The sequence below is a fragment of the Thalassophryne amazonica genome, chromosome 1 (assembly GCF_902500255.1).
Source record: "Thalassophryne amazonica chromosome 1, fThaAma1.1, whole genome shotgun sequence".
Taxonomy (NCBI): Eukaryota; Metazoa; Chordata; class Actinopteri; order Batrachoidiformes; family Batrachoididae; genus Thalassophryne; species Thalassophryne amazonica.
The window spans coordinates 43,891,860-43,907,239 of NC_047103.1; the positions used below are offsets into that span (position 1 = coordinate 43,891,860).

At 42.1% G+C, this 15,380-nt stretch overlaps 1 protein-coding gene across 1 annotated transcript in view; it reads right to left on the reverse strand.

The window, feature by feature from the left end:
• Nucleotides 1-1,144: 1,144 nt before the first annotated feature.
• The window catches only part of LOC117509073 (solute carrier family 22 member 13-like), a 90,997-nt gene continuing 76,761 nt past the window's right edge, over nt 1,145-15,380 (reverse strand). Inside the window, exons 7-9 of the mRNA XM_034168879.1 lie at nt 1,916-2,130; nt 1,667-1,775; nt 1,145-1,343 (exon numbers count right to left, since the gene is read on the reverse strand). Coding sequence (XP_034024770.1) covers nt 1,145-1,343; nt 1,667-1,775; nt 1,916-2,130 — 523 coding nt within the window. The remainder of the gene's footprint in view (nt 1,344-1,666; nt 1,776-1,915; nt 2,131-15,380) is intronic.

Sequence of the window (15,380 nt, forward strand, 5' to 3'; positions counted from 1 at the left end):
ACAGACACACACACGCACACAGCTAGCATTGGCAACAGGTATTACAGCCGTGGGGTCATGTTTCCGTGAGGAGCTCTATGCGTGGGTATTTGACCGTCTTGCTGCAAAGACTTACAGCCGTTACAGCCGAGAGATGGTTATTTTTAACCCTTCTTTAATTTAAGAATTAAAAAACAGAAAAGGAGAGGCTTTAATTTAAGAATTAAAAAATATTAAAGGGGTATTAAAATATTCGTGTTTAATCAGTAAATTGAAGAAAACCTCCCATAATTGTGTAAAAGATACGGGTATTTTTTAATCCTTCTTTAATTGAGGAATTAAAAACCATAAAAGGACGTGCTTTAATTTAAGAATTAAAAAATATTAAAGGGTCATTAAATATTAGACAGTGATTGATGTTTAATTATTTCAGAATTAGTTAATTCTTTAATTAATACATTAAAAAAGATCTAGGTATTTTTTAATGCTTCTTTAATTCATGAAATAAAAGGACATTAAAATATTAGACCCGGGTGGGAGGGGAGGCGGGGCTTGGAGGCGGAGCTTAGGGTGGGACCAGGGGAGGAGCCTGGGGGCGGGGCTAGGGGTGGGGTTAGGGGCGGGACATAGTGATGTAGTTGATTCTGATTGGTTGTGACGTCATAAGGGGCGGAGTTAGGGCGGGGCTTAGTGATGTAGTCGATTCTGATTGACTGACAGGGCCATAAATCAGTTTTTGACATAAGGTCGCTCAGTTTACTCTCTCACACTTAAACAAGGTAATGCACACTAAAGACTAACCAGTTCTTATTTTAAGATTGAAAAACTACAAACCTTGACATATTTTAACCATGTTTTCACTGTTAAAAGCTACACTTACACAATCCATATTGAGCCTACCTGTCAGTCAACAAAAACTGTAAAGCATTTACACTACACAGAGTTAATTATTACTTATAATTTTTAATGTGAATATAATTTAATTTAAATTATACTGTTCATTAATTAACTCAGCACAGAATCAGTCCTTGGTATGATCGTTCTCTTGGTTTCTGAAAGAGAAAAGAAGTATGTTATCAACAATTGTTTTTTTTTTTTAAGTAAGCATTAATAATCCAATTGTTCCGTTACACTAAAGTCTGAATTTCTGACCTAATTCACCAACTCACTTGAGGTCAGTGTGGTCCTGAAGTTCAACATTGAGGGTCTCAGGCAATAAAAAAGTTAAACTTCCAGCAACTAGGGGAATGATGCCATATATCAGCATGGGGATAGCGTGATGGTGGACACCCAGGGCCCTGATGAGTGGAGAACAGATCCCCCCCACACGTCCGCACATAGAGTTAAGACCAAAACCGCTATGCCTGCCACCATCAGAAAGGACAAAGAGCTCATAAGAAATCTCAAGATTTATTGAGAGAAGCAAACATTTTGATGATTTTTGTATAAATTTTAAGATCAAGTGAGGTCTTTGCGTGCTGCAAGTTTGTTTTTTAACCTTTATTTAACCAGGTTAGTCCCATTGAGGTCAAGATCTCTTTTATAAGTTTTAAAGTTTCCAATTCACCTAATCTACATGTGCATAATGAAGTTGCACACAAGTGACATCCTGAACCCACTGAAATTGAAGTCGACACAGAAGTGTAGTCCCCACTTGAGGAGTAAAAGATTTACCACTTGACATTACCTGATAAAGGTAGGGTACAGTTCCGCAGTATAAAGATAGGCTGTTGAGAAAGCAGCCGTGGAGGAAAATTTCCCAATGACGGCTGTGACTGTTACAAACACAGGAAGATCTGAAAAACAAAACAAAGGACAAACCAACAAAGAAGTACACCTGGCAGACGAAAATGTGAAATATGCAAAAATGATATTCTTAAGAAACTAAAAAAAAAACAAAAACAAAAAAAAATAATGTCTAAGTTTTCATAAGTACCATCTGGAATCACAAGAAACAAAAGGCAAGCAGCACCCCCAAAGAGCAAATAGCCTGCCTGACTTGGTCTCCTTCCAAAGTATTGAGTTGAAGCCAAACATGCCAAGTATGCAGGAATCTCAACTAAACCAAAGATGAACTGGGTGAGGTAGATGTTCAGACCAAAACTGCCAATGTTCAGGGCCAGTCCATAATACATCAAAGTCGTTGCAAACCTGGTGCCAGAGATGAATGAGTAGATTCTGTTAGACTTGAGCAAAACTATATATATATATATATATATATATATATATATATATATATATATATATATATATATATATATATATATATATATATATATATATACACACACACACACACACACACACACACAGAGTAGGTAAAATAACTATTGAACATGTCACCATTTTTCTCAGTAAATACATCTCTAAAGATGGTATTGACATGAAATTTTCACCAAATGTCAGTAACACCTCAAGTAATCAATACATGCAAACAGATCAAACCATAGATGTCCTTAAATTATGTGTAATAATGTGAAATGACAGGGAAAAGTATTGAACACCTGAAGAAAGGGAGGTGCAAAAAGGCATGAAAAGTCAAGACACCATTTGAAATCTATCAGTAATTAAAAGCAATCCTGCCCCTTGTCAGTGCAAATTAATATCAGCTGGTTCAGTCCCAACTAATGGTCTAGAAAAATGTCTTTCATTACGAAGGTGTCACACAAGAAACATGCAATGAAGGGGAAAAGCACAGAGTTCTCTCAAGATCTTCACAACCTTATGTCATGGTCCAGCCCTTTAGGGCCTTCTGTCATAATTATGGTTTCAAATCCACGTTCATGCATTGAGTCTTCTGTCTTGTCATGCTCAGGTTATCATTGATTTTGTTTCTGTTCATCATCTTTGTATTTGTTCATTCATGGTCACTTAGTCGCTTCAGTCTTTGTTTGATTCTGTTTATTTCATTTTTGTATTATGTTTTAGTCACAGGTTTTGGTTATCTGCCTTCAAACCTATCCAAGATGGCGCCGCGTGAAGGCACCCTGGTATTCTGGTGCTCCCTGTTTTGTCTGTTTTTGTGCGTAAATCGTGTGTCATCGTGCTCCTACACCCGCGAGGAGCTTCTAAACTTCAGATCATCAACACGCACGGACATTATGCCAGTTTTTTTAGTGCCTGCAGCTGAACTGGTTCACTTTTTGGCCAAAAGAGTGAGACGCCGGCAGAGAGGAAAACGAGCTGGAGCTCTTGTGCGCCTCAGACGAAGGGGCATGCGCATACCTCTACCTGGGATATTTCTCTCCAACGTCCGCTCACTCCACAACAAGATGGATGAGCTGGCACTGCTGATGAAGAAGAATAGAGATTTTTCCTCATCTTGTGTACTGTGCTTCACGGAGACGTGGTTAAATGCACAGACACCGGACTGCGCGCTCCAACTAGAGGGATTCCAACTCCTCCGCGCAGACAGAGACCGAGCACTCTCTGGTGGAAAAACTAGAGAGGGAGGACTCTGCTTCTATATCAACAACGCCTGGTGCTCCGATGTGACTGTGATCTCCCAACACTGCTGTCCCTCTCTGGAATATCTCCTCAAAACTGCAGACCGTTCTACTCTCCACATGAGTTTAACCCTTTCATACTTTGCTCTGTGTATATTCCACCGAGCGAAGACGTGCACGAGGACGAGCGCGCTCTCGCGGATCAGATTATGAGCGTGGAGAGAGACTTTCCGGACTCCCTTGTTATAATTCTCAGTGATTTTAACAAAGGGAATCTCAGTCAGGAATTACCAAAATACAAACAGTTTGTTAAATGCCCGACCAGAGAAGGGAGCACGTTAGATCATTGTTACACGACAGTGAGTGGTGCGTAGCGAGCGGTGGCCCATGCAGCTTTGGGACTCTCAGATCAGGTGATGGTCCACTTGATCCCTGCATACAGACAGAGACTAAAACTCTGTAAACCTGTTGTGAGGACATCTAAAGTGTGGAGCAATGAAGCTGCGGAGGAGCTACGCGCATGCTTGGGCACTACGGATTGGGATATGTTTGAGGCTTCAACAGACAGTCTAGATGACTACACGGACACTGTGACGTCATATATTCATTTCTGTGAAGACAGCATCATCCCACAGCGCACCAGGGTGAGATATAACAATGACAAGCCCTGGTTCACACCTAAACTCCGGCAGCTCCGGCAGCAGAAAGAGGTGGCTTTCAGAGAAGGAGACAGAGACAGCTATAGAGGTGCAAAGTACAGATTTAGCAAGGAGGTGGCAAAGGCTAAATCCATGTACAGTTCACATCTGCAGCAAAGGTTCTCTGCCAATGACTCAGCCTCTGTGTGGAGGGGGTTGAAAGAGATCACCAACTACAAGCCCAAAGCACCTCATTCTATTGACGACCTGAAGCTAGCCAACGACCTGAACGTTTTCTATTCACGCTTTGAAGACAAGGACTCACACCTCCCCACACAACTGGATGTTCAAACATCATGGACATCCCCCCTCTCCCCGTTGCCCTCTCCGTCCAAGAGGAGGACGTGAGAAGACACTTCAAAAGGCTGAATCCACGTAAGGCCCGGGGCCCAGACTGTGTCTCTCCTGCCACCCTGAGACACTGTGCTGATGAGCTGGCCCCAGTCTTCATGGGGATCTTCAACACCTCCCTGGAGTCATGCTCATGTTCCAGTCTGCTTCAAGTCCTCCATTATAGTTCCAGTCCCCAAGAAACCACGCATCACTGGACTTAATGACTACAGGCCTGTGGCTCTCACGTCTGTAGTCATGAAGACCTTCGAACACCTGATTTTATCCCACCTGAAGTCCATCACCGACCCCCTCCTGGACCCTCTGCAGTTTGCCTACAGAGCCAACAGGTCTGTAGACGACGCTATAAAACCTGGCCCTGCACTCCATCCTGCAGCACCTGGACTCCCCAGGAACCTACGCTAGGATCCTGTTTGTGGACTTCAGCTCTGCATTCAACACCATCCTTCCGGCTTTGCTCCAGGACAAGCTTTCTCTGCTTCACGTGCCCGACTCCACCTGCAGGTGGATCACAGACTTCCTGACAGACCGGAGTCAGCATGTGAGGCTGGGAAAGAACGTCTCGAACACTCGGGCTCTCAGCACAGGATCTCCACAGGGCTCTGTCCTTTCCCCTCTGCTCTTCTCTGCTGCTGCACCTCCAGCCACAACTCCATAAAGCTCATCAAGTTTGCGGATGACACCACCCTCATCGGACTCATTTCAGATGGGGATGAGTCTGCCTACAGGAGGGCGGTGGACCGGCTGGTGACCTGGTGTAGCAGCAACAACTTGGAGCTAAATGCCCAGAAAACAGTGGAGATGATGGTGGACTTCAGGAAAGCCACAGCCCCCCGCCCTCCCTCGCCCTCACCAACAGCCCCATCACCACTGTGGACTGTCACCGCTTCCTTGGCACCACCATCACCCAGGATCTCAAGTGGGAGTCAACCATCAGCTCCCTCATCAAGAACGCCTAGCAGAGGATGTACTTCCTGCGGCAGCTGAAGAAGGCCAAGCTGCCTGTCCAGCTGATGGTGCAGTTCTACACGGCCATCATCGAGTCCATCCTCTGCTCCTCCATCACGGTGTGGTACGCCGGGGCCACAGCCAGGGACAGACACAGACTGCAGCGCATTGTGGCCTCTGCTGAGAAGGTGATCGGCTGTAGCCTTCCATCTCGCCACGACCTGCATGTCTCCAGGACTCTGGGCCGAGCAGGTTGGATCACAGCTGACCCTTCTCACCCTGCACACAGTCTATTCAAACCACTCCCCTCGGGCAGGAGGCTACGGTCCATCCGGACCAGAACCTCCCGCCATAAGAACAGTTTCTTCCCCTCTGCCGTTAGACTCATGAACTCCTCATAACTCAGTCACCTTAACCTTAACTCTGTCACGTTATTATTTTATTACGGGTCAATTTAGACAATGTACTTTGGTTTTAATTTAGATTATACATTAGGTCTCTCTCTTCTAAGTCCCTGTTAGTAAATGATATAATAATTGATCAACATATTGATTTATTCTGCCTTACAGAAACCTGGTTACAGCAGGATGAATATGTTAGTTTAAATGAGTCAACACCCCCGAGTCACACTAACTGCCAGAATGCTCGTAGCACGGGCCGAGGCAGAGGATTAGCAGGAATCTTCCATTCCAGCTTATTAATTAATCAAAAATCCAGACAGAGCTTTAATTCATTTGAAAGCTTGACTCTTAGTCTTGTCCATCCAAATTGGAAGTCCCAAAAACCAGTTTTATTTGTTATTATCTATCGTCCACCTGGTCATTACTGTGAGTTTCTCTGTGAATTTTCAGACCTTTTGTCTGACTTAGTGCTTAGCTCAGATAAGATAATTATAGTGGGCGATTTTAACATCCACACAGATGCTGAGAATGACAGCCTCAACACTGCATTTAATCTATTATTAGACTCAATTGGCTTTGCTCAAAATGTAAATGAGTCCACCCACCATTTGAATCATATCTTAGATCTTGTTCTGACTTATGGTATGGAAATTGAAGACTTAACAGTATTCCCTGAAAACTCCCTTCTGTCTGACCATTTCTTAATAACATTTACATTTACTCTGATGGACTACCCAGCAGTGGGGAATAAGTTTCATTACACTAGAAGTCTTTCAGAAAGCGCTGTAACTAGGTTTAAGGATATGATTCCTTCTTTATGTTCTCTAATGCCATATACCAACACAGTGCAGAGTAGCTACCTAAACTCTGTAAGTGAGATAGAGTATCTCGTCAATAGTTTTACATCCTTTACTTTGGATGCTGTAGCTCCTCTGAAAAAGAGAGCTTTAAATCAGAAGTGCCTGACTCCGTGGTATAACTCACAAACTCGCAGCTTAAAGCAGATGACCCGTAAGTTGGAGAGGAAATGGTGTCTCACTAATTTAGAAGATCTTCACTTAGCCTGGAAAAAGAGTCTGTTGCTTTATAAAAAAGCCCTCCGTAAAGCTAGGACATCTTACTACTCATCACTAATTGAAGAAAATAAGAACAAGCCCAGGTTTCTTTTCAGCACTGTAGCCAGGCTGACAAAGAGTCAGAGCTCTATTGAGCCGAGTATTCCTGTAACTTTAACTAGTAATGACTTCATGACTTTCTTTGCTAATAAAATTTTAACTATTAGAGAAAAAATTACTCATAACCATCCCAAAAACGTATCGTTATCTTTGGCTGCTTTCAGTGATGCCAGTATTTGGTTAGACTCTTTCTCTCCGATTGTTCTGTCTGAGTTATTTTCATTAGTTACTTCCTCCAAACCATCAACATGTCTATTAGACCCCATTCCTACTAGGCTGCTCAAGGAAGCCCTACCATTAATTAATGCTTCGATCTTAAATATGATCAATCTATCTTTATTAGTTGGCTATGTACCACAGGCTTTTAAGGTGGCAGTAATTAAACCATTACTTAAAAAGCCATCACTTGACCCAGCTATCTTAGCTAATTATAGGCCAATCTCCAACCTTCCTTTTCTCTCAAAAATTCTTGAAAGGGTAGTTGTAAAACAGCTGATCATCTGCAGAGGAATGGTCTATTTGAAGAGTTTCAGTCAGGTTTTAGAATTCATCATAGTACAGAAACAGCATTAGTGAAGGTTACAAATGATCTTCTTATGGCCTCAGACAGTGGACTCATCTCTGTGCTTGTTCTGTTAGACCTCAGTGCTGCTTTTGATACTGTTGATCATAAAATTTTATTACAGAGATTAGAGCATGCCATAGGTATTAAAGGCACTGCGCTGCGGTGGCTTGAATCATATTTATCTAATAGATTACAATTTGTTCCTGTAAATGGGGAATCTTCTTCACAGACTAAGGTTAATTATGGAGTTCCACAAGGTTCTGTGATAGGACCAATTTTATTCACTTTATACATGTTTCCCTTAGGCAGTATTATTAGACGGCATTGCTTAAATTTTCATTGTTACGCAGATGATACCCAGCTTTATCTATCCATGAAGCCAGAGGACACACACCAATTAGCTAAACTGCAGGATTGTCTTACAGACATAAAGACATGGATGACCTCTAATTTTCTGCTTTTAAACTCAGATAAAACTGAAGTTATTGTACTTGGCCCCACAAATCTTAGAAACATGGTGTCTAACCAGATCCTTACTCTGGATGGCATTACCCTGACCTCTAGTAATACTGTGAGAAATCTTGGATTCATTTTTGATCAGGATATGTCATTCAATGCGCATATTAAACAAATATGTAGGACTGCTTTTTTGCATTTGTGCAACATCTCTAAAATTAGAAAGGTCTTGTCTCAGAGTGATGCTGAAAAACTAATTCATGCATTTATTTCCTCTAGGCTGGACTATTGTAATTCATTATTATCAGGTTGTCCTAAACGTTCCCTGAAAAGCCTTCAGTTAATTCAAAATGCTGCAGCTAGAGTGCTAACAGGGACAAGAAGGAGAGAGCATATCTCACCCATATTGGCCTCTCTTCATTGGCTTCCTGTTAATTCTAGAATAGAATTTAAAATTCTTCTTCTTACTTATAAGGTTTTGAATAATCAGGTCCCATCTTATCTTAGGGACCTCATAGTACCATATCACCCCAATAGAGAGCTTTGCTCTCAGACTGCAGGCTTACTTGTAGTTCCTAGGGTTTGTAAGAGTAGAATGGGAGGCAGAGCCTTCAGCTTTCAGGCTCCTCTCCTGTGGAACCAGCTCCCAATTCAGATCAGGGAGACAGACACCCTCTCTACTTTTAAGATTAGGCTTAAAACTTTCCTTTTTGCTAAAGCTTATAGTTAGGGTTGGATCAGGTTCCCTGAACCATCCCTTAGTTATGCTGCTATAGACTTAGACTGCTGGGGGGTTCCCATGATGCACTGAGTGTTTCTTTCTCTTTTTGCTCTGTATGCACCACTCTGCATTTAATCATTAGTGATTGATCTCTGCTCCCCTCCACAGCATGTCTTTTTCCTGGTTCTCTCCCTCAGCCCCAACCAGTCCCAGCAGAAGACTGCCCCTCCCTGAGCCTGGTTCTGCTGGAGGTTTCTTCCTGTTAAAAGGGAGTTTTTCCTTCCCACTGTTGCCAAGTGCTTGCTCACAGGGGTCGTTTTGACCGTTGGGGTTTTTCCGTAATTATTGTATGGCCTTGCCTTACAATATAAGGCGCCTTGGGGCAACTGTTTGTTGTGATTTGGCGCTATATAAATAAAATTGATTTGAATTGATTTGATTTAATTGCACTCCTCCCACTGCACTGTTTTTTTTCTGTTTCTCTTTCTTTCTGTTTTCCTGTTGCACACAGCCTTTCATATTTCATGTCATTTTTTATCTTATATTTTGTCTTATTTTGGCACATATTGTATATTTTATCTTAGCATTTTATACTGCTCTCTGTTTAATGTTGCACCATTATATCGAAGCAAATTCCAATAAACTTCTTCTGATTCTGATTCAAGAGTTTTCTCATCTGATTATGTTCCATTTGTTATTTATTGCTTATCAGTTAATTCCTTTTATTTATTGCACTATTTTGTAATCACTGATTTTTGTCATTGTTTGTCATTTAGTCTTAGTTTATGCTGTCACCTCACTATTGGTTATTGTATTCACTTTTATGTTTTAGTCTGTCTCACTCCAGTTCTAGTTTTGATTATGATCATTGATTTCCTTGTTTTCAGCCATTTACTTAGTTCTGTCAGGTCTGGTTAATATATTATTCTGTTTTAGCTTTGTTCATAATTCGGTGTTTCGCTGTGATCACACCTTGGAGAGCTGTTGCACCAAGTGGACTGACATGAATCATGGCTCCAACACGAGAGATGTCAATAGAAACAAAGGAGAGGATTATCAAACTCTTAAAAGAGGGTAAATCATCACACAATGTTGCGAAAGCTGTTGGTTGTTCACATTCAGCTGTGTCTAAACTCTGGACCAAATAGAAACAACATGGGAAGGTTGTTAAAGGCAAACATACTGGTAGACCAAGGAAAACATCAAAGCGTCAAGACAGAAAACTTAAAGCAATATGTCTCAAAAATCGAAAATGCACAACAAAACAAATGAGGAACGAATGGGAGGAAACTGGAGTCAACATCTGTGACCAAACTGTAAGAAACCGCCTAAAGGAAATGGGATTTACATACAGAAAAGCTAAACGAAAGCCATCATTAACACCTAAACAGAAAAAAACAAGGTTACAATGGGCTAAGGAAAAGCAATCATGGACTGTGGATGACTGGATGAAAATCATATTCAGTGATGAATCTCGAATCTGCACTGGGCAAGGTGATGATGCTGGAACTTTTGTTTGGTGCCGTTCCAATGAGATTTATAAAGATGACTGCCTGAAGAGAACATGTAAATTTCCACAATCATTGATGATATGGGGCTGCATGTCAGGTAAAGGCACTGGGGAGATGGCTGTCATTACATCATCAATAAATGCACAAGTTTATGTTGATATTTTGGACACTTTTCTTATCCCATCAATTGAAAGGATGTTTGGGGATGATGAAATCATTTTTCAAGATGATAATGCATCTGGCCATAGAGCAAAAACTGTGAAAACATTCCTTGCAAAAAGCCACCCTGCGGAGCCATTTGAAATGACTTTAGTTTTGTGTCATGTCTGTGATCTGCTTTTTTTCTACAAAATTAAACAACTGAATGAACATCCTCTGAGGCCGGTGATTCCATAATTTTTGCCAGGGGTTGTAGTTTCAAAGAATAAAAATAAACCTACTACTGGTCCAGGCAATCACCTGACTTGAATCCAATAGAAAATCTATGGAAACAACTAAAGACATTGAGTTCACAGAAAAAGTCCACAGAACCTTAAAGATTTGAAGACTGTGTGGAAGAATGGGCCAAAATAACACCTGAGCACTGCTTCCAGCTAGTTTCTTCATACAGGAGACATTTTGAAGCTGTCATTACCAACAAAGGCATTTGTAGGAAGTATTAGATAAATTTCAGTAAGCATGTTCAATACTTTTTTCCCTGTGTCATTCCATTTTATTACATGTAACTTAATTTATGTAGTTATTTGTTTTGATTTATTTGCATGTACGGATTTCTTGAGTTCTTTTTATTTAAATTTTATGTCAGTAGCACATTTAGAAATATATTTATTGAGAAAAATGGTGATGTATATATATATATATATATATATATATGAGGACTGAGAAGTTTTGAGCCTGACCCAGAAAAACTAAAACTAAGGTGTGGTTCTCCAACTTTTGCATTCTACGGCCTTGTCCACATGGAAACAGAACTTTCCCCTATATGATCTTTTCCTTTGTCATTTTCAAAGTGTTCCACCAACATGGCAGCATTTCAAGAAATTGCTCCTTCCACACGAAAACGCTCAAATCGCCTGAAAACACTGTAGTACATATGCCAGGCCTGTTGCTATAATGCTTCCACAAAAACTGGAGAAGATATGGAGCTAATCAATGTAGCAGTAGAAGTTAAACTTTACTAAACAGCACAGCATAAATATATAGTCTTTTAAAGTGTAGGTGACAACAAAAAAGTGCACAAATAATTACTAAAAATGTTGAAATGTTGATATTTTAAAAAATCCTGAACAATAAAAGTCAATAAGTGCGCAAGTGAATGACAAAAATCAGCTGTCTGAAACCTGCGCTCTATTTCAGCTCTCAGCCGCGGCCATATTGTTGCTACGTCATGACTGGAACGGCAGCTACTTTTTCAAGCCCAAATCAACTGTAAACACAGTGGTGGTCGAACTGTTTTCAGACATTTTGATTTTTTTTTTGTAGTGTAGCGCTTTTTTTTTTTTTTTTTTAAGTCCAGTCTGAACATGTGTCTGAATAAACTGTGGAGAACACAGCCTTATGGTTTTGAGCCTGATTTAAATGGTAATGAGAGAGACCTTGGAGGAAAACCTTCAGTCTGACAACAGGGATGATATTGGCAGAGTTCAGAATACAGAATGGTGATTATAAAATAAATAAATAAATAATGCAGGTAATTTCAACATGCCAGTGGAGATGATAAACTGTTTTGTTTTTATTTAATTTTTTTTTTTTTTTTTTTTTTTTTGCCAGTTCTTTGGTCTTAATCAACCAGTGATGGGCACAGCTAACCAAAAGGTTAGCTTCAATAACCATTAATCCGGTAACTGAAAAGTTATCTTTTATGACGCTAAGCCGATAAACTGATAAAAAATCGATCTTTATTACAGATAACGATAACTTTTTTCCGACGTGGCCATATCAGATTACACTGTTGGCTTCTGATAAACCAGTTTAATTTTAAGCGTCACAGGGCCTGCTGGGTAAATTCAAGGATCACAAACACAAAAAGAATGCAGGAAAAATGAATGAATAAAAATAAAACCCCAAACACTGTCATCATCTTTCAAAAGCAGTAAAACGTCACAGTTTATCATGGTATTAGATACACTGTCATTTACGAGCTAAAAGCTGCTGCTTTTTTCACAATAGAAATCCGACAAGAGGGGTGGACCACTGCTCACACAAAGCCTGCTCACAGGCAAATGACGCAACCGACAGGCATGAAAAAACTCATGCATGCGCACGAAGGTTCAAGCTTGGCTGATGCAATCACACATGATTCAAATCCATATGGTTTTTGCAAAAAAATAAAAGGTCTGATACTTTTGTGACAAACCTCGTAGTAAATATAAATTCTTGGTGGCCAAGTGGTTAATGCGCTTGATTTCAGTTCAGAAGGTTCCGGGTTCAAATCCCACCCCTGCCACATTTCTCCATGTAATGTGGAGTTGCGTCAGGAAGGGCATCCAGCGTAAAACATTCAACATGCAGATCCCCCTTGAATTTGCTGTGGTGACCCCGAGTGGAAACAAGGGAGCAGCCGAAGGGACCTGTTAGTTTCACTGGGATTCATTAAATTCTGTAGAAAATATTCCACATAAGGCTTCCTGGTTATCCAAAATGGTGTATAAACGGTGAAGAAAAGTCCCTCACAGCTGAGCCATGACATTTTCTCTCTCCCACTGAGTCCATCCATCCATCCATCCATCCATCCGTTTTCTTCCGCTTTATCCGGAGTCGGGTCACGGGGGCAGCAGCTCAAGCAAAGCCACCCAGACCTCCCGATCCACACACACCTCCCCCAGCTCCTCCGGGGAACCCCAAGGCGTTCCCAAGCCAGCCGAGAGATATAGTCCCTCCTGCATGTCCTGTTTCTTCCCCAGGGCCTCCTCCCAATGGGACGTGCCCGGAACACCTCTCCAGCGAGGCGTCCAGGGGGCATCCGGAAAAGATGCCCGAGCCACCTCAACTGACTCCTTTCAATGTGGAGGAGCAGCGGCTCGACTCCGAGCTCCTCCCGAGTGACCAAGCTCCTCACCCTATCTCTAAGGGAGCGCCCAGCCACCCTGCGGAGAAAACTCATCTCGGCCGCTTGTACTCGCGATCTCGTTCTTATGGTCATGAGCCAAATTTCATGACCATAGGTGAGGATCGGAACATAGATCGATCGGTAAATCGAGAGCTTTGCCCCCCTACTCAGCTCTCTCTTCACCACGACCGCATCACTGCAGATGCTGCACCGATCCATCTATCGATCTCACGCTCCATCGATCTCACGCTCCATCCGTCCCTCACTCATGAACAAGACCCCGAGATACTTAAACTCCTCCACTTGAGGCAAGGACACTCCACCGACCTGAAGAGGGCAAAGGACCTTTTCCCGGTTGAGAACCATGGCCTCGGATTTGGAGGTGCTGATTTTCATCCCGGACGCTTCACACTCGGCTGCAAACTGCCCCAGTGCACGCTGAAGGTCCTGATTTAACGAAGCCAACAGAACCACATCGTCCGCAAACAGCAGAGACGAGATTCTGTGGTTCCCAAACCAGACTCCCTCTACACCCTGGCTGTGCCTACAAATTCTGTCCATAAAAATAATGAACAGAACCAGTAACAAAGGGCAGCCCTGGCGGAGGCCAACGTGCACTGGAAACAGGTTTGACTTACTACCGGCAATGCAAACCAAGCTCCTGCTGTGGTCGTACAGGGACCGGATAGCCCTTAGCAAAGGACCCCGGATACGGTACTCCCGGAGCACCCCCCACAGGGTGCCCCGAGGGACATGGTCGAACGCCTTCTCCAGATCCACAAAACACATGTGGACTGGTTGGGCAAACTCCCATGAACCCTCGAGCACCCGATGGAGTGTGTAGAGCTGGTCCAGTGTGCCGTGACCAGGACGAAAACCACACTGCTCCTCCTGAATCCGAGGTTCGACCATCGGTCGAATTCTCCTCTCCAGTACTCTGGAATAGACCTTACCGGGGAAGCTGAGGAGTGTGATCCCCCTATAGTTGGAACACACCCTCCGGTCCCCTTTCTTAAACAGAGGGACCACCACCCCGGTCTGCCAATCCAGAGGCACTGTCCCCGATCGCCACGCGATGTTGCAGAGGCATGTCAGCCAAGACAGTCCCACAATATCCAGAGACTTAAGGTACTCAGGACGGATTTCATCCACCTCAGGAGCCTTGCCACCGAGGAGCTTTCGAACCACCTCAGTGACTTCGGCCCAGGTAATGGATAAGTCCGCCTCTGAGTCCCCAGTCTCTGCTTCCTCTTTGGAAGACGTGACGATGGGATTGAGGAGATCCTCGAACTACTCCTTCCTAGTCCTGCTGACTCCCACCGAGTCCCTGCAATGCTACCTGCATTGACCAGCCAATCACGTCTTGTGTTTAATGATGACGTCATCAGCAAGCGACAGTCTGCCATAAACCAATGATCTACACACGGCAAGGTTTAAAATGTTTGATTTTAGGGTTTACAAACATTTTTGACTGTTAAACTTTGCTCACTTTACCAGAAAAAAATGTTAGCGGATTGAAAGTTATCGAAACTAAATGTATCAGAAGATAATTGGTCTGATGATGTTTTTAAAAATTATTTAAACAACTAATCTGCTAACAAAACTAACATTGGATTAGCTGAACAGTGCCCACCACTGTAATCAACTGATTAAAAAAAAATAGTTTTACTATCTGTGACATCAGAAAAAAAGTGATGGGAAAGTGTGGATTTTTGTTTTCCTTAGAAACATTTACATACATTTCAAATCTGAAAAATGACACGAGGGACTGAAAATGTAACCTATTTTAAAATAAATATTGTTTCCTTCTCAAATACAGTTAATGTACTGTACGATAGTAGTGCAACATGTTATTAGTCTTGTCGAAGTAATTCAACAAGGCTCTGATGGTCTGATAACTGGGTCATACTTAACAAATTTTGGGAAAATAAATGAAAAATCACCCTGTGGCAAACACCGGAATTACAGCTTTCTGTTATCAGATGGCACCAAATATTCAGTCTGCCAGTCGTAATTGCAATATTAAGAGAAAAAAAAGTGGAGAAGCTTTTTTCAGCACTGGAAAAACTTTTCAAATATT